Source organism: Macroventuria anomochaeta (assembly GCF_010093625.1).
Source record: "Macroventuria anomochaeta strain CBS 525.71 unplaced genomic scaffold BU25scaffold_3, whole genome shotgun sequence".
NCBI lineage: Eukaryota > Fungi > Ascomycota > Dothideomycetes > Pleosporales > Didymellaceae > Macroventuria > Macroventuria anomochaeta.
Window position 1 is genome coordinate 277,762 of NW_022985364.1, and position 21,091 is coordinate 298,852.

Below are 21,091 nucleotides of genomic sequence, written 5' to 3' on the forward strand. Positions count from 1 at the left end.
GCTCACGCGATGACGCGCTGGACCCTGGACAACCATGTAGCTCTCCAATGTAGCCCTGAATTGTAGCCCTGAATTGTAGCCCTCCAATGTAGCCCTCCAATGTAGCCCTGCATCAAGCCTCATTTCTCCACAACAGCATAACAGCTCACGGAGCTGAGGCGTCAACCTCAACTTGTCCTGGATTGACAGTGTTGCTGTACCGTCAACCGACGTCTAGGTCCCTCTTCAGCAAATAAGTAGCACCTGGAAAGCAGCGCTTGAAATCAACGACTCTCTTGGATCCACACTTCAGCAGGGTGTCGACACGCTGACTGCAAGCCATCATGGCGGGCGCAACATACACCGACACCCTCAACGCCTTCACCAATTTCCTAACCGCCTACATCCACACGCTGCTCTACCTGCGCACGCTCTACCCACGCACTTCCTTCGTGCACTCGCGCTTCCACAACGCCTCCGCCTACCAGTCGCGACACCCGCTCGTCTGCGACTGGATCCGCGATGCCATCGACGCCGTGCGCAATGAACTGTTCGAAGGCACCGTGTCCCGCATCGGCATTGTCATATTTAGCCATGGGAATGGCAGTATGAATGGAAGTGGTGTAGCAGGGAGTGGAACGGGCAACGTGCAGATCATGGAGCGTTTTATGATTGATGTGTCTGCGTTTCCGGTTGTGGATAAGGATGATCGAAATGCGGTGATGGAATGGGGGTCGAGGCTGTCGTCGCAGGCGTCGTCGCGCTCTGCCTCGCCTGCCCCCGAGGACGAGGAGGAGGACCAAGAAGGAGAAGACGAGGAGGAAGACGAACGTGAATACGGAGATGTTGAAGAACACCAAGGAGGCGAAGACGACCCAGATCGCAGCCGCAGCGAGAGCAACGAACCCTCAGCCTTCGACATCGGCGTCGACACGAACCTCGCCGAGCAGATGCGCGCAGCGCTCATATCGCTGACAACGCGATGCGCCCAGCTCTCCCCTTTACCAGAGAAGTGCTCGTTCAATATTAGTATGGAGTTGAAAGACGAAGCGGATGTTGATCCGCCAGTGGCGCATCCGCAGGCATGGATCCCTGTGCAGCCTAGTCTGCAGAAGACAGGGCGGTGGAACGATAAGCGTGCTAAGGTGGAGGACGAGGGCGAAGATGGGTCGATGCCGGAGACCAAGACACCAGAAGACAAGAGGAGGAAGGGTGAGGATCTTGGAGGTGTGAGAGTCACGCCGATCAGGACGGTGGAGACAGGGACGTTTAGGTTTGAAACGTGGGTTGAGGAGGGGAGAGCGAAGTTTGGGGGGTTTGGTGGGAAGGTGAAGGGCAAGCCGAAAGCCAGTTTCTCGAGCTCAGGAGATAGTATAACGAAGTAATGATGTTACGTTTAGATCAGAGTCGTGAGACATTCCAGTATGCGGTTTAGATATGCTCAGAGGATCCACCCGTGACGCCGACTCCAAATTCATGCCATGCTGATGCTGTTGTATCCCCACCAAAGAAACTCACTACCTCGGCACGTTCCTCAGCTGCTCCTCAAACCAGTTATTCAATCCCCTCCTTCGAACCGCACGATTCGCATCCAGCCCACCAAACGCCAGACCATCACCCACGCCAGCGCCCACCCCAGCATCCCGTGCATTGACTGGCGGTCCATCCAGTCCAAACGCAGGCAGCTCAGGTTGAGGCAGGTTCAGAAGAGGTCTCCTAAGCCGTTGAAGCTCGCCGAGCCGCTGCTGTACATCCTGCATACGTTGGCGCCTAGCCTCCCGGTCTGCATTCATTTGGTCCATCTGAGCTTGAAAATTTTGTCCGTCGAGGGCTCTATTCGCGTTGTGGGCTCGTTGATTTGCGTCTCGAAGTTGTTGCTGGAATCGATTCTGCGCTGCTCGAGCATCAGGGTTTATAGGTGCCAGGGGATTGATGGCGTCTTGAAAGTACTGGTGCGCACGGGCTTGAGGCTGAGCTTGTTGAATAGCATGAGCTTGTCGAAGAGCATGAGCTTGTCGAAGAGCATGAGCCTGAGCCTGAGCCTGAGCTATTACTTGCAGTCCTTGTGCATGCTGTGCCGCAAAGGGATCAGGATCAAGGGGGCCAGGGCCTGGCAGGCCCACGGCAGCGACAAGGCCGTTGTATGCTGCTCCGAGTGCGTCGCCGATCCTACCGAGGGGCCTAGTTGAAGAAGTCAGGGTTCTGATGACGATGATTTTGATAATCAGGGTAATCTCTTGGTGGGTGGATTCGAAATAGATGTCCCAACCACGGATTCTCAACAACGCCTGTGCGAGGATCGTACAAGTACCCAATCCTGGGATTAAAACCAAACCCGTTCAAAGAATGATGAAACATTTGATAGCGATGGTCGAAAACAAAAACCGGAACGGGTGGGAAACGAAAAGGAGGAGGGGGAGGATGCCAGCGGGGATGGTGTTGAGGTCCTTCGAAGTCAGGCTCTGCATGGCCTTGATCTGGATTACGAACAATTCCCAGCTCTTCCTCTTCTGCTCCATCTTCAAAAGCGGGCGGAACTGGGCGTTCATACTCTTCGACGTCAGGAAAAGGGAATACGTACCGTGGTGGTGGCCGAACGACTGCTCGTGGCGGCAACGGTGCTCCTCCTGGAAACCCAGGTCGATGCGCAAGCTGATCTCCAACCATTTCAAAAGGAAACTCGTTCAATCGGTCGGCAGCCCGCCCTCTACGCGCAAGTTCCGCTTGCTTGACACGATCTGAGACTTGAATCATCAGATCCGCATCAGATAAGTGAGGGTTCTCAGCCTTGACCTTAGTCATGGCTTCATCGGCTGCCTTCTTCACCGCTTGCTCGTGGACATCCTCAACATTATCGTGGAGCGCACATCGGCCTTTGTTGATATCGCCAAAGTGTTCGTAGTTGTTTACGTTCTTCGAGCATATGTAGCTGCAATCAAGGTTAGCCAAATGATGCATACAGTACAAGGTCGACTTACCATTGCTTGTTTCCGCAATGTGAGCAGCTCATCTTATTGCAGCCGTAGTCCTTGACAAAAGGATGCTGGCAATTGTTGCACTTTCGGATGAGAGCCGCCGACATTGCCTCCTCGACAACGTGCCGTAACGTAAGCTGTCCGTCCTTCTTGGCTTCCCCGCAGCTAAGTGGAATGTGAGTTTCCTTGTCACAAAGTCGACAGCTTGTCTTGCCGCACTTCGTGCTCTGGCAACGGAACTCTTTGTCTACCCCCACTGGTGGACATTCCGCCTTGAAGTCGCAAAACGGGCATTCGGACAAGAAATCAAGACCAGCGAGCGCGAGCTCCTGTTGCTGTTGCAAGTGCTCTAGTCTTTCGAACGTCTTTTCGCTGAGAACCTGCTGCAACTGCTGGCGAGAGAATGTGCCATTGCAATCTGTGCTCGCAAAGCATACAGGTCGACATTTCGACTGACCCACTTCAGTCTCGATGTATCGCTTAGGACAGTCCATGCAGAAAAGGTGCATGTCTTTCCCACTACAGCTGATCATGCGGTTGAGCGGATATTCTGTAAAGCAGCACTGGCATTCGCCCATTTGGTTGTCCATCTTTGCTCGCCGGAGATTGGCCTCTTCAGCTTGCTTCGTCTCTTCCACTTTACGTCGTTTAACTGGCTTGGTTAGTATGTATATCGACACAAGCAGCGGGGGAAGTCTCCAGCAAGACACTTACCAGCCTCGTTTTCAATCTTCTTCTTCGCGGCGCGTAGCTCCTTTGGAAGTCGGCTCCCTCGCTCGATCAGTACAAGTTCAGCGCTGCGTTTATTGCGAGGCCTCGGAGGTTTCACAAAAACACGTGCGGTTTGCTGGTACGTGCGAACTTCCCTCTCAAGGGTTATGTAGGCTTTATAAAGCGTCTTCCGCTGTTTGAGCGTGTTTATGATGTGCCTAGCCGGGATGTTAAGAAACTCGTCCTTGAGTAAATTTGTACTGTAAGAGAGACGTTAGCAAAAAATGACCCAAAATTCGTTGCGTAGTCCGCAACAGTACGTGCGGATGCTAAAGAACGAATAGCATTGAAGTTTTGTCAGTGACGACTGTCGTTCCACGGAACGCGTCAGGCAACGTTGGCGATTCGTTGGCGCACAATTGAACACCCACTCAAAACCCAAACCCCCTTCATCTGGCGCGCAGCTTCCTTATTGAAGCGGGCGTGACATGCAACAACGAAAAATGGTCATCTGACAGTTGACTCTGCCAAATGCAGGGCAGCCATCGCAGACCGCCGTCCCTGAACAGTTATGCCCGAAAGGCCTACACCAGCTGCTATCGTGTGCGTTGTGATGATGCAGAGGACTGGATGTACACTTACGCGTCTGTCTCATAACTGAGTATCCCTGGATCACGCTCGTCCTTCTCGTAGTCGCTAACCTCCTCCATGTCCTCTCTCCTCCTCTTCTTGCTTGCCGCATCTGCCTCTTTGGGGTAGGTGCCTTCTAGGAGCTCATTGACAATTCGTTCACTGTGCTCCTTGACCCGTGTTTGGTCTGTGGTTCTGTCCTTGATCATTGTAAGAACATGATCGACCGAGATGTCCGGAAATACATCTAAGACCAACTGCAGGCATACTGCTTCGGTGATGAGCTCCGCCTCAACCCTCACCTCAGTAGTTTCAGCATCCTCAACTACGTGTGGGCTGAAATCAGACGGTGAAACATTGACGTCGGGAATAGCAGTCAAGTCGATGATTTCTCGACGGTCGAGTTCAGGATGTCCGTACGCATGGAGGTCATCAAGACCAAGGTCTTCTTCATCGTCAGTCGGCTCTCCGACGAAACGTGCGTTGTAAAATGCGACTTCATCGTCTGTGGACTCATCGTTCTCATCGTCAGATGTCAGATCGACAACTTGGTAGTTATGCCTGACCGCCGGGTGAACCATGCCGCTGAATACGGACTGTACACTTGGACATTAGTCGGTGCTGTCGGGAGCTCGGTCGGGCAGAATTATCCTGGCGCGTGGTGTTGATAGCGGAATGGGGTGGTGAAGTGCTCGGTCGTGGTTGAGGTTTATCGGTGGAGTAACAGCGAGGAGTCGCGGGCAGGAGCAAACACATCCAATTATCGCGCGGATGTGGAGTCTGAATTACCCTTGTGTGCGGCGGAAAAGACTGTTCTTGGTACTACTGGTACTAAGTGAAAACGGGTGGACAGCTGCAAGGCAGATGGTGAGTGAAAAGGCAATTGCGCGAAAGGGTTCAGCTCAATGCACAGCAGCCTTGTTGATGCCCCTCCTCCCAGCGCCGCCCTTGCAATGTGTAGATCCTATGTAACAAAATTGCAAAGAACGATGGTATTGGGGATGGGGGAAAGAAGAGAAAAGCAGTGAGAAAAGTGTGTATGCGGTTGCGAAGCTCCTGGGTTACTGGCTGAATGAGGTTGATGAGAGCTATCGCTTTTTCTGAGACTGAGCGACAGAAAGGGTAAGTGCAGAAGAAGGCAGCAAGGCCTAGGGTAGAACACGGCAGCTACGTGCCACAAGATCTCACATCGTCAACAACCATCATCGTGCCAGCAAACAGCGATCGGACAGAGTTGCGTTGAAGGGTTCTGAGCTCTGCGCCATGCGGCGGAGGTGCGCGTCTCGCCCGGTCCAACGCGCTGCGCTGATGCAGTTAGACCGGCAACGTACAGTGTCTTTCATTGGCGCTGCACAACATGCGTAAGGCTGAGAGACATGCGGCTGTGAATAATTTCAATGACTTTTCCAATCGCAGAGGCAGGTGAAGCGTGCTCCTGTAGTCACAGTCTTCCTTGCGGCAAAATTGTCATAGGAGCCACGACAACGCATGCACACACTCTCGATCACTGTTATTCTATCTTGGTTTCTAGAATACGACCATGAAGGATAAGGAGATGTTGTTCGGCTTCTGATGATGACTTGGATGCTTTGAGAGCGAAAGGTGGAGCTCAGGTACGACCCGCAGCGCTCCGCTACACTAAAACGTGGGGTAAACTCAGAGCGCAGCATTTCACACCATCATGTTCATTCGTACTTCTATTGTTTCGTCACGGACCAGTAACACTCATTGATTGTATCCAATCGAGACCTTTGGCTGTTTTCTCATTGCCGCCACGACACCTCGTGAAACCCTGCCCAATTCTGCGCTTGCACGCTGATTAGACCAGCCATAGCTAAAAGGCATCGTCAAGAATCAAATTCAGCATCAAACAACTCTTCTCTCATTGCACAGGTATGAGTTCGACCCTGGACCTCCCAAAGGACGACTCGCCCACTCTCGCCCTCGTCCATCCCACCAAAGAAGAGCAATTGATCCAATCCAAACTCAACGGCGCCGAATGGCGAGGCGCCCTCTCACCATCTGCCTATCTCCGCCGCGAAGCCACTCTCTCACAGCAAGCCCTGACGAAAGAAGGAGGCATCACATACTGGATTCTGGTCGACACGGCGCTCAAGAACAACCCTCTGGATCCAGATTCAAGAACACGACTTCCGCTCGCCAGCTGCGAGACGTACCGCAAGAAGGCGCTTGTATCGCGAGATGGCAAGCTGCAAGAGGTCGTATCTCATGGCATCGGGAGTGTGTTCTGCGGGCAGCATCTGCGGAAGAGAGGGTATGCGCAGAGGATGATGACGGAGCTTGGGAAGACGTTGCGGACGCATCAGACAGATGAGAAGGAGTGTCTGTTCACCATTTTGTACTCTGACATCGGCAAGGTGAGTTGGCATTGCACATGGATTGAGCATATCGCTGATACAGACAGAAATTCTACGCTTACTTTGGCTGGGAGCCATTTCCCTCGTCTCACATCGCACTTCCAGCAAGCTCTTCTACACCAACAGCTAACCTACCCACTGCCCGATCATTGTATGCGGAGGACCTCCCTGAGTTGTGTAAACTCGACGAGGCTCTTATTAGGAAGGGCTTGGAGTCGCGGCCGAAGGGTAGTAAGACTGCGGTAGCACTCATTCCTGACATCGAGACCGTGCAATGGCATCACGCACGAGAGGAGTTCGTCGGCCAGGAGGTTCACGGCAAGGTGCCAAAGATTAAGGGTGCCATAGTGGGCGAAGAGTTAGGCAAGCGCGTCTGGTGCTACTGGACGCGCGTGTGGTACAATGAGGATGTCTCGATTGTGAAGGGCAACACGATGCACATCCTACGCCTCGTAGTCGAAGACGACGTGTTGGGGAGCAAGAGTTTGACCGAGGGTGATGGATATAGCGCGGCCATCACAGCCTTGTTAGCATTCGCGCAGCGTGAGGCAGAGGAGTGGAAGACGGAACATGTAGAGCTTTGGAGCCCTTCAGCATCAGCGCTGGCCGGGGCTCAGATATTGGACAAGAGCGCGAAGGTGATCGATAGGGACGCAGAGAGCATTGCGAGTCTACTGTGGTACCCAGAGCACAAAGGACCAGCCGCAGACCATGTTGACTGGATCAGCAACGAGAAGTACGCGTGGTGCTGAGAAACCTCTAGGTAGCGAGTGACACAAAGGTTCTCAAGCAATCGCCTAGCATAGGCACAATATTCGTAGTCTTTTGCCAATTTAATCTTTGCCGGACGTTGCAGAGACCCACCTTGACTGCCTCCCAAAGATCTAGAAATCAGAAACTCAGCGTCGGTGAACGCGACCTGAGAGGATGTCTCAACGTGTCGTCGGTGTTGGAGTGCAGAGAAGAATCTTCCTCGAGCGACCAGCAAGCCAGAAGCATCAATGAAAAAGTGAAGGCCTGTCAGATTGCCATCTGCGTCCTGCCGTCCAGCGCGACCGAAGTACGCAACCAGTTGGCTGAAGATCATCGCCACACTCGCCGAAGCAAATGCAATGAGGCCTCACTCCGGGACAAAGAGGCTGAAAGTCATCAACCAGGTTGGAGAATCTGTGGCTTCTGTAGGAAGCTCAGAAGAGGACGATTTCTATAGAAATGATTCTATGAAGTATCTGTTGCTGTGTTAGTGCCTGTAAAACAATATGGATCATAGTCAAGTCTCACAATCGTACTAACAAAAGGAAAAGTCTCTGGGCGGCGATGCGAGCGGTTTTGTGCTGAGCGCACCGGAGCCCGCACAAAATTTCCACCGAACCGAAGAACACCCGGTGCGTGGTCAAAGCGGCCGAAGCCGCAACTGCAGGAACATCATCTAGGTGGGGCACGAAGGCTGCGGGGCTTCTCACCGCAGAGGTGAACCGGGAGGTCTTCACCTCACTTTGCAAGCTTAGGTGTATGTACGGTTTGAAGCCAATGATCAAAAGTACATGAGACGAAATGAGGCTCTGAGCGCTTCCTTAGCTCCCTATCAAGACCAATAGCGCCGAAGTCGTCATTCGAGTAATGGCGGGATGGGCGCAAGAGACCGTGAGGTACTCTTGCAGCAGCCAGTGCAAAGAAAGCTTCTGAGGAATTTGAGGAGGAATTTGACCCGTCGAAAATATCCTATCAATAGACTTTCGTCTTCAGATTGGCCCAATGCATGAGTATATGTGGCTGCGTGCTTCTATTTGCCGTTTTTAGAGGTCAAGACGAAGTTCTTGAGTCAGTGCGACTCCGGAGCTCATCAACAACTTTTTCCCCCACGGGGACTATCCCTTTACATCCTCTGCTATTGGTGTTCTAACAGCGTCACCACCCTCTGATCCTCTTTGTATTGTTGCGTCACACTGTTGTATACACCAATTGTCAACATGTCCACACACACCGCGTCCCAGCGCTATCTGAGTACTCGGGGAGGGTCCTACCATGTGAGCGCAACGACGCATTGAGCTATGATTGCCTAGTCATACTGACAATAACAGTTCTCATTTGAGGAGGTCGTTCTCAAGGGTCTTGCCTCTGATGGCGGTCTCTTCATCCCCGAGGAGATCCCTACCCTCCCCGATGACTGGGCGTCCAAATGGCAGAACCTGTCCTTCGAGGACCTCGCATATGAGATCTTCTCCAGCTACATCTCCTCCTCTGAGATCCCACCTGCCGACTTGAAAGACATCATCCACCGCAGCTACTCCACATTCCGCGCGAAGGATGTTACACCGACTATCACACTTGACAAGGAGAAGAACATCCACCTGCTCGAGCTGTTCCATGGTCCTACATTCGCCTTCAAGGATGTCGCACTCCAGTTCTTGGGCAACCTATTCGAATACTTCCTCGTACGCAGGAACCAGAACAAGTCGGGCCGTGACAGGGAACATTTGACAGTCATTGGCGCAACAAGTGGTGACACTGGGTCAGCTGCCATCTATGGTCTGCGCGGAAAGAAGGATGTGTCTGTCTTCATTATGCACCCAGAGGGCAAAGTTAGCCCTGTCCAGGAAGCACAGATGACCACTGTTCTCGACGCCAACGTTCACAACTTGGCTGTCGATGGCACATTCGACGACTGCCAGGTACGTCAACATCATAACACTTGAAACAAACCACCTGACATTTGCGCAGGACTTCGTCAAGGCTCTCTTCGCCGACCCTGAGATCAACAAGACTCACCGCCTCGCCGCCGTGAACTCCATCAACTGGGCGCGTATCCTCGCCCAGATCACATACTTCTTCTACTCCTATTTCCAACTCATCAAGTCCGAGTCCTTCCTCCCCGCCTCGGTGGTCCGTTTCGTCGTGCCCACGGGCAACTTCGGTGACATCCTCGCCGGGTACTTCGCAAAGCGCATGGGCCTACCTGCTGAGAAGCTTGTCATTGCGACAAACGAGAACGACATCCTCCACCGCTTCTGGGAATCTGGGAAGTATGAGAAGAAGAAGGTGCACGGCAGGCAAGCCGAGGGTGGTCTGGTCGAGGATGGTGTTAAGGCGCACGAGGATGGCGTGAAGGAGACTCTTAGCCCGGCTATGGACATCCTCGTTTCGTCCAACTTCGAGCGTCTGCTGTGGTTCCTCGCGTACGACGTTTACAGCACATCGTCAGACGCAGTCTCGCAGCGACGCAGCCAGGCAGGCGACCACGTCCGTCAGTGGCTGAACGACCTGAAGACCAACGGCGGCTTCGCTGTTGACTCACAGATCCTCAAGAAGGCCCAGTCTGACTTCGCCTCATACCGTGTCAGCGACGAGGAGACCATCGATACCATCAAGTATATTTTTAACGCCGGCCCGTCGAAGAGCTACGTCCTCGACCCCCACTCTGCCATCGGTATCGCCGCGGCACTCCGATCCGCTGAGGTCGCAAAGCCTCCTTCCACACACCACATCTCGCTTGCGACAGCGCATCCTGCCAAGTTCGCCAACGCAGTTGAGCTGGCACTGCCAGAGCAGAAGGAGTACTTCCAGAAGAAGGTCTTGCCTGTTGAGTTCAAGGGTCTCGAGGACAAGCCCAGGAGAGTCAGCCACGCTAAGAAGTCGGAAGGCTGGCAAGGTGTGCGCAAGATCGTTATTGCAGAGGTAGAAGCTGAGTTACAGGCTGCTGAGCAGGACCAGTAGAGATGTTGATATGACGACGACCTGCATGTGATAGACGCGCTTTTGCATATTGGATAGGCGGACTGTTACACCAGGAAAATATAGACTTGATCTACGTCCAGTATTATCCGTGCATGAAGCGAAGGTTTACTTTCTTGTGAGATCATTTACAGGAAGGCATGGGGAACTTCTTCTCCAGAAGGTCGAGCGACCATAAGGCTGAGAGCTCCACGCCCCACAACACCCAAGCTCCAAGCTTCACCCCACCATCCCACGCTCCCAACTCTCCCATCCAACCATTCTCAAACTCCACAACCACAGCCAGCATGGCAACAACAACCGAGCCTCCAACGGCCTTCCAATTCCCACCCCACTACTCCTTTCCACCCTTCTTCACCCTCCAACCCGTCGCCACAACGCGCTCCTCCCAACTCCAATCTTGGTCAACATTCATCCAATCCTACTGCCGCCACCACCACATCTTCTCCCTCTCGCTCATCGATGCGCTCTCCACGCCCTTATTCCACAACACAACCCTCTCCCGCCAGTTATCCCTGCGCGATGCAAAAGCAATACTCACATGGATGGCGTCCCCCGAAGGCGGGTCGCGCGCAGAGTTCATCTCATCCACAGGGAATAAGAAGAAGGCAGTAGACGAGGGCGAAGGCGGGCGGGTGTGGATATACTGGCGACGGCCGGAGGAGTGGGCGGCGCAGTTGGAGGAGTGGGTGGACAGGACGGGCCAAAAGGGCGTGGTGCTTACGCTGTATGAGATTGTGGAGGGGGAGGCGAGTGTGAGAGAGGAGTTTGCGGGGATGGATATGGAATTGTTGAGGATGAGTTTGGGGGTTTGTGTTAAGAGGGGGAGGGCGCAGATTTTTTCGAGTGGGGGTGAGGGGGAGGGTATTAAGTTCTTCTAGGAGTGGGAGTGTGGGTGCTGGATTTGGGAGAGGGAGTGCAAGAGGTCACACATTTGCTATGCATCATGGCGTTATGGTTTGATTTGGAAATACCCTAGGTGGAAGATTGATGGATTGCATTTGCATCGCAAGGCCGTCATCAACAAGCAGCCTCTATCAATACGAACATATTAATGTCCTTCTAAGATCCTCAAACATCGCGGGCTTTCCTTCGACCCAAAAAATCGCTTGTACGCTGTCCTGAACCCAATGCCCGTATCTGAACGCCTGTTGCTCTACCCGTTATGAACAAGGGCTAAATAACGCTATCATGACTTCGCTGCTTTGACTACCTCCTCGGTGAGCTCCCACTCAGGCTTCCAATGCACGTATTGCGCCATCGCGTTGATCAGCAACCACTCGGTCTTTACGATCCGAGGTACCATATCGTGTTTCTTGGCCAGTTCGCGGAACTTAGCCCAGTTAGTGAACTCCTTGCTGTTAGCGTCGGAGATGAGATACAGAACGTCGCCTTCGTCTTCTTTCTGGTTCTGACTTTCTTCGCCAGCAGAGGCGTTTACGAGGCGTTTTGTCGCTGTGATGTTGGTAGTGCGACCCTTCCACAGCGAGCACTTGCCGCCGTTTGCTTCAATGATGTCTTTGTAGGTTTCGAAGCCGCCAGGCACCTTTTCCGTACAGAAGATCGTCCAGTCGCGGAAGAGGCGGTGCTTGTTCTGTATGGCGCGTTCGACAGCATCGACCATCTTGAAGCCGTGCTCTTTTTCGAAATCGCGGACGTCCATGGCGTACTTCTCTGGCGGTGGGAGCTTGTGGTTCTTCAGGACGAAATCGAGATATGATGATCCTACCAGAGCTGGTCCACAGGCCATGGCTGCGACAAACTTCTTGGTTCGTACAGCGTGCGGTGCGCAGAGGATGTCGACCTTCTTGAAGTCTTCAGTGATGAAGAGACCAAGCTCGCGCAGACGCGCTTTATCCTTGGATTCCTTGTCCATGTTGCCAGCCCACCGCTCGTCTTTGGACACCAACATGCGGAACTTGATGGGCTCAAGCTTGTCCTTCTTGGCTTTTTTATTCCTCGTCGGTGCTTCTGTCTCCTCATCTTCGGTCTGGTCATCCCGATCGAGCTCGTCCGCCGAGCGTTTGCTTGAGACGGAGTCTCGTCCTCCCTTTGCCTTCTTCGTCCTGTCTTCTACCTCATCTTCTGCTCTCCGCTTCCCGCCATGTATGACGCCGCCCTTTCGCTTCATCTCTTTCTCGAAGGCTGCTATGTCATCTGCAGCGTTGTGAAGTTTCGATAGTGCTCGGTCCTTCGCGCCTCGGCTCCCTGGTGTCTGATTCTCCTTCCCGTCGAGATGCCTCGCAGCAAGTGGTGTCTGAGCGGTATCGGTCGTCTTCGTGCGTTTGACCTTCTCCGCTGCTGGTGAGCTACGGGTCACTGAGTCACTAGCTGCTCTGCTAATCGGTAGCCTCTGTGCTACCAAGTCAGCTGGGGGTGCTGCCGGTACCTTGACTGGCTTCGCAAGTTTGCGTGTTGCGGAAAAGAACATCTTCTCTGTCGCATCTCGGTCGATCTCGGTGTGGCCCAGTACCTCTCCAAGATTGGTTCGTGAAGGAAAGTAGGTGTAGCGGTTGTCCGATATGGGCATGAGCTTGCACTTTGCGTAACTATCCTCTAGCCAGAGATGGTTGGCAACGTTCACAGCCCATTCTTGAGCAGCGTCACATTTCTCGCTGTTCTTGTGCGCGGCAACGAGATGTGTGTTGTCTTGCTTGAATGTCTTTGTGAATTCGGCCCCGGTGGCTCGGACAAGGTTCTCGAGATACACACGAGCCTCGCCAGTGTAACTTGATATACTGATCTTGAAACCCTCGAATCCTGGTATGCCATTGCGAGGCCTTGGATAATGCATCAACCGCCTCATTGGGTTGGTCCAAATGTTGTGTGTTATGAGATAGTACAGCCAGCTGAGGTTGCCCACATCCTTCCCGTCTTGTGATGCCTTGACATAGTCATCCCCATCTCGGTAGCTGCACACGTATATGTCCGCATCTTTGATCTTGGTAGTCACGTCTCCACCGCCGTTTGTGATCATGCCGGATATGATACCCTTGAGTCTGCTGTTGAGATTGAGATCCTCACCCAGCTTGACCTTCTTCCCGGAAAATGCTTGTACTGCTCGCGGCGCTTCAGAGCGTGCTAATGGCATCTGAGGAATGGGTTCGTTAGTCGGGTCTGGAGTGGTCGCATCGCGTATCTGCTGGCTCGTTCGTGCTGTGGGGACGGCGCTGAGCTCCACGTTTAGGATCTCGGGGTCGGGTAAGGTGTACGGTCGTTCTGAGATTCTGCGTCCAACCTTCAGGCAATCATCGAACCAATGTGGCAGTACAATTGTGAGGTTCAGGCGCTTGCTGATGGCCAGCTGACATCGATGATCGTCAAGATCCAGCGAGATCAGATGTGTAACTGTTTTCGAAAGCTGCTCCGTGAACTGTCCTCCCATTGCCAGCACTCCGCCTTGTATGGCCTCCTTGTCTCCACTCGGCAGATTCCCGCAGCATATGATGACATCGCTCATGAACAGCGCAGGGTCTGGGCTGTATGTGCGAGGGTTCTTCGTCTTGTTCCCTTTCAGAGATTGGTCTACCCATGTCGGCTTTACAACGTGTGTCATAAGGTCCAGCGCACCGTAGTAGTCGGGAAAGTCGGATGTTGTAGATACAATGTAGTTGATCTCTTCGAGTCGTTCGATGCGCCCTTTGGAAGCGTCAAAGGGTATTATGGTACCATTTGCGGCGACAATATCGTTTTGCAGCTATGCAACGCGTTAGAATACTGACCTCATCATATATACGCGTTATACTGACCTGGCTGAGGCGGTCTTCTGACAAGCCATTGGGTATGATGGTAAAGCTAAAATCTCTAAACAGGCCTTTCGAATCGTCTAGCACCGTTGTGTCTTCCATGACGGGCAAGTATGGGACGTGACTTTGGCGGGCGCAAAGCGCGTGGGTGTTGTCAATGTTCGGTTCACCACAGGTGGCGCGTCCGAGGAAAGCGCGACGCGACGCGCTTCACGTGATGTTGTCCCACTTTGCCTCTTCACTATTAATTATGGTGCCTTCAATCCTCACAGTCCAACATTTCACGATGCACAATCGACGCCAACGAATCACTTTCTACAATATCGCGCCGGTGCGAATGTGGGCACAGAAGTTTCTTGAAGTCGCCTAGGCAAGATCTTCACATCCCCACAGCGCTCCTAATGGCCTGACTTCTCGCGCGCGCTCCTGTGACGATGCAACTTTGGCCGCTGACTCGACGTTTCGTCGAAGCACAGAAACTGTTCAAGTCTTTTGAAGTTAGCACTTCGTATTTCCCTCCGCGGAAACAAAAGATTCTCCATCGGAAGTCCCATTGCAAGCTGACAAGCCTTCGTAGAGTGGATGTCAATGATCTGCAGTACGAAAACAATGCGCAGAATTCGGAGATCTTTCTAGACAAGATTCCATTGATGGAGCGTGAATGAGTCCACCGCCTTGGCAATGTCGCGCCTATAGTGATTAATTACCCATGACAGGGGTGAGCAAGTCATGGAACATGACGAAAGTGTGAACCACTTCGAACAAGACCATGTCATTTCCTACTTTGTTTCTATCCAGCGACCAGGTTCTCTACTTTCCTACTATCCTTTGTTCATCCGTTCGACATCATGTCTAAGACTTTTGTTGTGGCACTTGCGGCCTTGACTGGTACTTCCTTGGCCAAGGACATCTACGTCTCGCCTACTGGTACTGGTACCGGTTCTGCTACAGCACCCTATGGCTCTATTCAATCTGCTGTAAATGCCGCTGTTGCTGGAGACAACATCCTCTTGCGGGCTGGTACCTACAAGGTATGTCTTGTTCATCTGACTCCAAGTATCTAACACTGACACTTCAAAGCCCACCACCAACATTCAAATCACCAAGAGCGGTACCAGGATCTCGCCGATCACCTTCCGTTCTTTCGAGAAGGAAAAGGTCATCATTGACGGAGAGGGCCTGCCGGGCACTCCATACGGACTCGACGAGTCTCTGCCCAACAAGGAGCGCGGTATCTTGCACATCGAGAAGGGCAATTACTGGAAGTTCTATAACCTTGAGCTTATCAACGGTCCCTACGGCGTGTATGCTCGCAACGCATCGCACAACTACTACGAGTTGATCACCACCCACGATAACTACGAGACAGGCTTCCAGCTTGAAGGCGCATCTTCAAACAATACAGTCCTGTACCTCGACTCATACCGCAACCGCGATCCCCGCAAGAACGGCGAGAGTGCAGATGGCTTTGCCTGCAAGTCTGGCGAGGGCGAGGGTAACGTTCTGCGCAACGCCAGACTGTGGGACAACGTCGATGATGGCCTCGACCTCTTCATGTTTGGATCCCCGGTGACACTGGAGGAAGTCTACGCTTGGGGTAACGGGTTCGATCGATGGGGTTTCTCCGACTTCAACGGCGACGGTAACGGCTTCAAGCTTGGCATCACCGACAACCCACCTGCAAACCACATTGTCCGCAACTCGATAGCATTCGCCAACGCAAAGAAGGGCTTTATCGATAATGGCAACCCGGGCGTGCTGACCATGGAGCGCAACACTGCATGGAACAATGGCGATGTCGGCTTCAACTTCCGCAGCTCTTCTTCGACGCTCAAGAACAACATCGCGGCTGTCAACATGGGGACTGCTCAGGTCACTCTCGTCTCGACCGTCAAGGTGTCCGGCAATTCGTGGCAGTCGGGAACCTGGTCCAACACCACCTTCAAGAGCGTTGACCCGGCCAAGCTGAAGGGTGCAAGAGGTTCTGATGGCAGAGCCCCAGCGAGTGACTTTTTGATTCCAACATCTGGCGCAGCAATTGGTGCTACTACCCAGACTGATGTCTAGAGTCAACGTTATTCCGCATCCCAAAGTGCTTTTCTTCTCCTGTATATATTCGATCAGCTCTGTGGCTTGATCTTCCGCTGTACATATCTATTTTAGTATATAATTAGCCAAAGAGAGGTCTTACTTTCTTTCCCTTGTTCGTTCCAATAGCTTCGAGGGTGATTGTTGAGAATGTGAGGGAGACTGATTAACGGCTCCTGCAGCCTTGTCGTCGCTAGCGTCATGCCACCGTGGACCTCGGCATTTGCTCTACCCCAGATTCACGGCAATTCGTCACGACACCTCAGCTACGACGACTGAAGAATGTGTGTATCATCAATCTCAGTCCTCGCAATCTTCTGATCTGCACGCTTTCTCCTTTGAGCACACTCAAGCCATCCTTCTCCCCGTTTCGACGTTTACCTATCGGACGATCCTTCTTCATCGCAAGGTTGATAAGGCTGAGATCCAAGAGCTAGAGCCGGTATCACAATGTCGTCCCAATACTTCCGGTTAGATGACCACAAGATAGAAGCGTCGCATATCCGCAGCTTCCCTAGGGCACTCTCGACACACGAAAACGATGTATTCCACCTTGCTATCAAGCAGTACACACCGCTCAACAACCCCGCCCCGCAAGACGGAGACATCACAATTATTGCGGCACATGCCAATGCGTTTCCGAAGGTATGCTAATTTCAACATCAAATTTCAGTGGTCGACGTGAAAAAGGATGAAGGAGTGTCCGAGGTGTCCTAATCAATTGCGTTGATTGAATAAGCTGCACGAACAGTTATACTAACTGCATCAGGAACTGTACGAACCACTCTGGGATGAACTTCTTCAAAGAAGTCAAGGCTTTGGCTTCAAAATCCGCAGCATCTGGATCGCAGACGTCGTACATCAAGGTCACAGCAGCGTTCTAAACGAAGACAAGCTAGGGAACGACCGTGACTACCCCATTCCCACCTTCAAGAGCCATGTACTCACACATTTCAGCATCATGGCTCGACCACAGCCGCGACCTCCTACACATGGTCAATACCTTCGCACGCCAAATGCCCCGCCCCATCATCGGTGTCGGCCACTCCATGGGCGGCGCGCAACTCGCCAACCTCGCCCTGCTCCACCCGCGTCTTTTCGAATCTTTGATTCTCATCGACCCTGTCATCCAAGGCAAAATGACTGTTCTCGGCAACGTTTCTCCTGCATTTGCGTCAGCAAAACGGCGAGATCTTTGGCCCTCGCGCGCCGAAGCAGCGAAAGGATTCAAGAAGAGCAAATTCTACCAGACCTGGGACCCGCGGGTCTTGGATCGGTGGATCGAGCACGGCTTACGCAATGTTCCGACGAAGCTGTACCCAGATGCAAAAGAGGGACAGGTAACACTTTCGACGACGAAGCATCAGGAAGTCATGACGTTCCTGCGCCCCAACTTCAGAAACAGAGGGGGCGAGACAGAACCGGATTCTGTAGACTTCACGCTGACGAATCCGAAGCTGAATCGTAGAACGCATGCGGATCTAACGCCGTATGAGCAGCCGCAGGAGCCGTTCTACAGGGGTGAGAGTACGATCGTGTTCAATCAACTGCCTACTTTGAGGCCGTCCGTGCTGTATGTGTTCGGAAGTCTATCGTTCTTGACGGACGATGCTATTATTGAGGAGAAACTGGCCAAAACAGGGTCTGGCGTGGGAGGAAGTGGTGGCAGGGCGGAGGGCAGGGTAGATAGCGTTATGGTGCAGGACGCGGGGCATTTGATCCCTATGGAGAAGGTGGAGGAAAGTGCTGATCACATTGGGAAATGGATTGGAAAGGAGATGGTGAGGTATCGGGATTGGGAGAAGAAGACGCAAGAGGAGTGGGGAAACAAGAAGGGGATTGAAAGAAGTGTGTTGAGCGACAGGTTCGTGGAGGAACTTAACGGCTTGATGGTGAGGTCGAAGCCGAATCTGTAGCTCAGCTTGAGATCGCTGTCTTATATATTTACAAATTCGATATTCTGATATCGTTACAGGAATGCCTCAACGTGCCATCCGTCTCACAGTGCCATGTACGTCCCACCCTCTCCCCCATTTCACTCTCTGTGATACCCATTAATGACGTCCATCTCACGGCAGCACGACTTCAGCTCCGTTTCCATGCTCGCAAGAGCCTGTCTAACCACTTTTAACACGTCCCGCACAGTAACTTCGGCAGATTCGTTTCACCGTGTGAAGTTGCGTCGTACCGTTGCGGTCAAAAGTCTCCGCGTCGTCAGTGATACACAAGTCCACTTCCGCGTCCATCTTCTGTACTGTGGGAACGCAAGCCACCATCTTTCCGCACGACTCACTTTTGCTTTTGGGTTCGTTTGTCAGTACCTTCAGATTTTTGAAGTTGTAAATCCGGAACAAGGAGTACGAAAGTCCAAGGTTGAGGCTTAGGTGAATGAGATGGGAGAATGTTTCCGGCGCCTTAACGACAGGATAGTACGCCCAGACTCTGTCATTCTCATACGAACCAGAATTTGCGATGTGAAGGCTGAATCTCGTTGGAGGCAATTCGGTATGACTGAGTTCGAGGTGCTGATTGACTTCTGTAGCGGCGTGGGCCACTGTAGTACACTGATAGCTACGGTAAACGATAACTTACGACTATCGGGTCGATGGAACACTGCGCTGAGTTGCTATCTAGCTAGGAGAAGACGATATATACTGGCCCTAGAACGTGCTAGTCCATAACAGTCTAAGCAAGGGTAATCGGGTCTCGAACGGACCGATTGATACCGCAACAAAAACTACTCGACCCATTGACAACCGGCGATCTGAATATTGCAACGGGCCATATGGACATTTCTAGTTTGATAATTCGGATCTGATCCACTGGCATTCAGACTGTCGTCTCAGCTTCTCACTTTGTGCGGTTTAGCTCAGACGAAACGCCCTCATCAATGCCCTAATTGAACGCACCGAAGCCGTTGCTAGGATCAAGACTTTAGGCATCAAGAATTATACAGCTAGTATCAGATACAAAGACGACTGTCCTAGTGTATAGTAGCTGCAGGTCAGTCTCCATCCGTTCGACAAGTACGATTTCAGACTCGACCAATTCGAACTCGAGATCGATTACGTCCATATGACTTGGTCTACACCGTCAGTCGTCCAATAGAAAGACTTTCAGCCTGTCTTGGAAGAAGAGGTCAAGCGAGTCGGCAGGAGGTTTGTCGGGGAAGCTGGAGTAATGAGGGTAAAAACGGAGGAGGCATACTCGTCTAAGTCGTCAGATGGCTGGAAGAAGGCACTCTTCACGTTCTCCAAGGCCTAAGAGTATGGGGTAAAATCGAAATGATCATGGTTCAGGGAAGTCCTTCGTCAGAAGATTCAGGCAGTACGGAAAGATAGGAGTAGAGATCCCCAACGTGCTCAATCATAATACCAGTGAAATTGAACAGGGCGTTTGGAATGTAATGTTGCTGGGCATCAGGTACGCTTTCACTCCAACCATATGCAAACATACACCGAACATCCCAAGGTCCCCATCTTCCACCCAACAGCGCCCTTTCCTCAACGTCAATCCTAGTCAACTAGCCCGTCTCAGCATCTCAACCGGTAACAATGATGTCCTCCGCCACCAGTGAGTTCGCAATATGCCACTTCATGAAGCTATCCCGAGAGCTTTGAAACATGGTTTACGACGAGCTTTGGAAGTCCACGCCAACCATAGAGGTCAAGGTCAACGAAATTTATCGCACTGTTGGGTGCGGACTGTTCAGAGGTGTAGAACAGTAGTATTAAGCGTTCTGAAAGGGTGTGTCTTGTGTGTGTGTGTTCCCTAGTACCCCAGCCCAGCATATCTACAGGAACCTTACAGCACACTTACTAATACGGGTCACGTTCACAACAGTGCTAGCCTAAAACAACATCTATATACATCTTTGCTACTACAACGTGGAAGCCGCCGAGACATACGGTTTACCCTTGTGGCTTCAGACCTGCAAGACATTTCTCCATGTAATCCGAGTTATTGGGGTTCTTACGATTACAGTATCAACCGAAGCAACACACCGCTGCTCAGTCTAGCATCACTATCTCGATTGGCTAGCTGGCCCAATTCCACACAACGAACCCGGTTGAATATAGCACCGAGGAGAAGCACCAATATGAGATCTGCTCGATACTTGAGTGCGAGGAGATATCCACAACGCTCACACATTGCGTGTGAAGTGCTTTTTCCCAACTTCTACGACTTCTTTGAGTCGCCTCAACCCGATGCTCGATCTAGAGTGGTTCAAATATGTCCCAGCGCGTATTCGCAAGTTCTAGTTGGAGGTCGACATCATCTACGATGATTTTGACGCACCCGAAGGGTATTGGGCAATGTGGAAAGACGCCTTTGGTGAAAAAGTCAGACCGAAGACTTTTCTGTTCTCTTTTTCGAAAGCGAACGATTAAGGTTGACTGTAGAGGGTCCTTTCATCTAACCGAGGAAGTCGGTACCAATTAAGCGCAACGCAGTTACATTATTAACATGACGGTCTGACTGCCTCAAGACTCTGCCCAACAGACCTAAAGAGCTGGGGATTTATAGTCTGTCTTGGGACTGGAAGGGAAGGATATCACAAAATTGAGGATTTTGTTGAAGACTCAGCGAGAACGCGCGGACTTTTACCGTGTCCGTGCGCGTACCGTGTCCGTGCGCGTAATGCGCGGATTCGCGTAATGCGCCGAACCACCAAAATAGGTCCACCAAAAATGAGGCTGTAGAGCCACACACAATGGTTATTATCATGAGATTTTCTGGTGGAGTAGTCTATAGACCTATATGAACAAGTTCCTCACTCAAACTTTTGTGGCGCTCTGATTGGGCGGCCGCGGCTGTTGTATTTTGCTGGAGGGGATGGGGAGCGAGGCGC

The 21,091-nt window shown here is 52.1% G+C and overlaps 9 protein-coding genes across 9 annotated transcripts; 7 read left to right on the forward strand and 2 right to left on the reverse strand.

Annotated features, from left to right (window-relative positions):
• Positions 1 to 67: 67 nt before the first annotated feature.
• BU25DRAFT_383427 (DNA-binding protein) lies at positions 68 to 1,364 on the forward strand (the record flags this gene model as incomplete). Its single annotated transcript, XM_033704278.1, has 2 exons — positions 68 to 698; positions 801 to 1,364. The coding sequence occupies exons 1-2, from the start codon at positions 324 to 326 to the stop codon at positions 1,362 to 1,364; spliced, it is 939 nt and encodes a 312-aa protein (XP_033566161.1). The 5' UTR covers positions 68 to 323.
• Positions 1,365 to 1,665: 301 nt separating this feature from the next.
• On the reverse strand, positions 1,666 to 4,876 carry BU25DRAFT_417742 (uncharacterized protein; the record flags this gene model as incomplete). The annotated part of the gene is made up of 6 exons (XM_033707826.1): positions 1,666 to 1,695; positions 1,731 to 2,267; positions 2,470 to 2,908; positions 2,958 to 3,606; positions 3,669 to 3,925; positions 4,308 to 4,876. 6 exons carry the CDS (start codon positions 4,874 to 4,876, stop codon positions 1,666 to 1,668), a joined length of 2,481 nt encoding a protein of 826 aa, XP_033566162.1.
• Positions 4,877 to 5,989: 1,113 nt separating this feature from the next.
• Positions 5,990 to 7,515, forward strand: BU25DRAFT_383434 (uncharacterized protein). The gene is made up of 2 exons (XM_033704279.1): positions 5,990 to 6,673; positions 6,721 to 7,515. The coding sequence occupies exons 1-2, from the start codon at positions 6,191 to 6,193 to the stop codon at positions 7,423 to 7,425; spliced, it is 1,188 nt and encodes a 395-aa protein (XP_033566163.1). The 5' UTR covers positions 5,990 to 6,190; the 3' UTR covers positions 7,426 to 7,515.
• A 1,048-nt stretch (positions 7,516 to 8,563) lies between these two features.
• On the forward strand, positions 8,564 to 10,448 carry BU25DRAFT_445141 (threonine synthase). Its single transcript, XM_033709425.1, has 3 exons — positions 8,564 to 8,700; positions 8,755 to 9,345; positions 9,395 to 10,448. The coding sequence occupies exons 1-3, from the start codon at positions 8,644 to 8,646 to the stop codon at positions 10,385 to 10,387; spliced, it is 1,641 nt and encodes a 546-aa protein (XP_033566164.1). The 5' UTR covers positions 8,564 to 8,643; the 3' UTR covers positions 10,388 to 10,448.
• Positions 10,449 to 10,572: 124 nt separating this feature from the next.
• On the forward strand, positions 10,573 to 11,286 carry BU25DRAFT_436793 (ESCRT-II complex, vps25 subunit; the record flags this gene model as incomplete). The annotated part of the gene is made up of 1 exon (XM_033708969.1): positions 10,573 to 11,286. The coding sequence occupies exon 1, from the start codon at positions 10,693 to 10,695 to the stop codon at positions 11,284 to 11,286; it is 594 nt and encodes a 197-aa protein (XP_033566165.1). The 5' UTR covers positions 10,573 to 10,692.
• Positions 11,287 to 11,436: 150 nt separating this feature from the next.
• BU25DRAFT_383444 (uncharacterized protein) lies at positions 11,437 to 14,302 on the reverse strand. The gene is made up of 2 exons (XM_033704281.1): positions 14,155 to 14,302; positions 11,437 to 14,102 (listed from the first exon to the last, which is right to left on the reverse strand). The coding sequence occupies exons 1-2, from the start codon at positions 14,251 to 14,253 to the stop codon at positions 11,595 to 11,597; spliced, it is 2,607 nt and encodes an 868-aa protein (XP_033566166.1). The 5' UTR covers positions 14,254 to 14,302; the 3' UTR covers positions 11,437 to 11,594.
• A 697-nt stretch (positions 14,303 to 14,999) lies between these two features.
• Positions 15,000 to 16,218, forward strand: BU25DRAFT_331346 (polysaccharide lyase family 9 protein; the record flags this gene model as incomplete). Its single annotated transcript, XM_033702392.1, has 2 exons — positions 15,000 to 15,182; positions 15,232 to 16,218. The coding sequence occupies 2 exons, from the start codon at positions 15,000 to 15,002 to the stop codon at positions 16,216 to 16,218; spliced, it is 1,170 nt and encodes a 389-aa protein (XP_033566167.1).
• Positions 16,219 to 16,508: 290 nt separating this feature from the next.
• Positions 16,509 to 18,155, forward strand: BU25DRAFT_383449 (alpha/beta-hydrolase; the record flags this gene model as incomplete). The annotated part of the gene is made up of 3 exons (XM_033704282.1): positions 16,509 to 16,884; positions 17,009 to 17,147; positions 17,197 to 18,155. The coding sequence occupies exons 1-3, from the start codon at positions 16,690 to 16,692 to the stop codon at positions 18,153 to 18,155; spliced, it is 1,293 nt and encodes a 430-aa protein (XP_033566168.1). The 5' UTR covers positions 16,509 to 16,689.
• A 429-nt stretch (positions 18,156 to 18,584) lies between these two features.
• On the forward strand, positions 18,585 to 18,973 carry BU25DRAFT_136858 (uncharacterized protein). The gene has a single exon (XM_033700563.1). It carries the CDS (start codon positions 18,633 to 18,635, stop codon positions 18,918 to 18,920), a length of 288 nt encoding a protein of 95 aa, XP_033566169.1. The 5' UTR covers positions 18,585 to 18,632; the 3' UTR covers positions 18,921 to 18,973.
• The last annotated feature ends 2,118 nt before the right edge of the window (positions 18,974 to 21,091 follow it).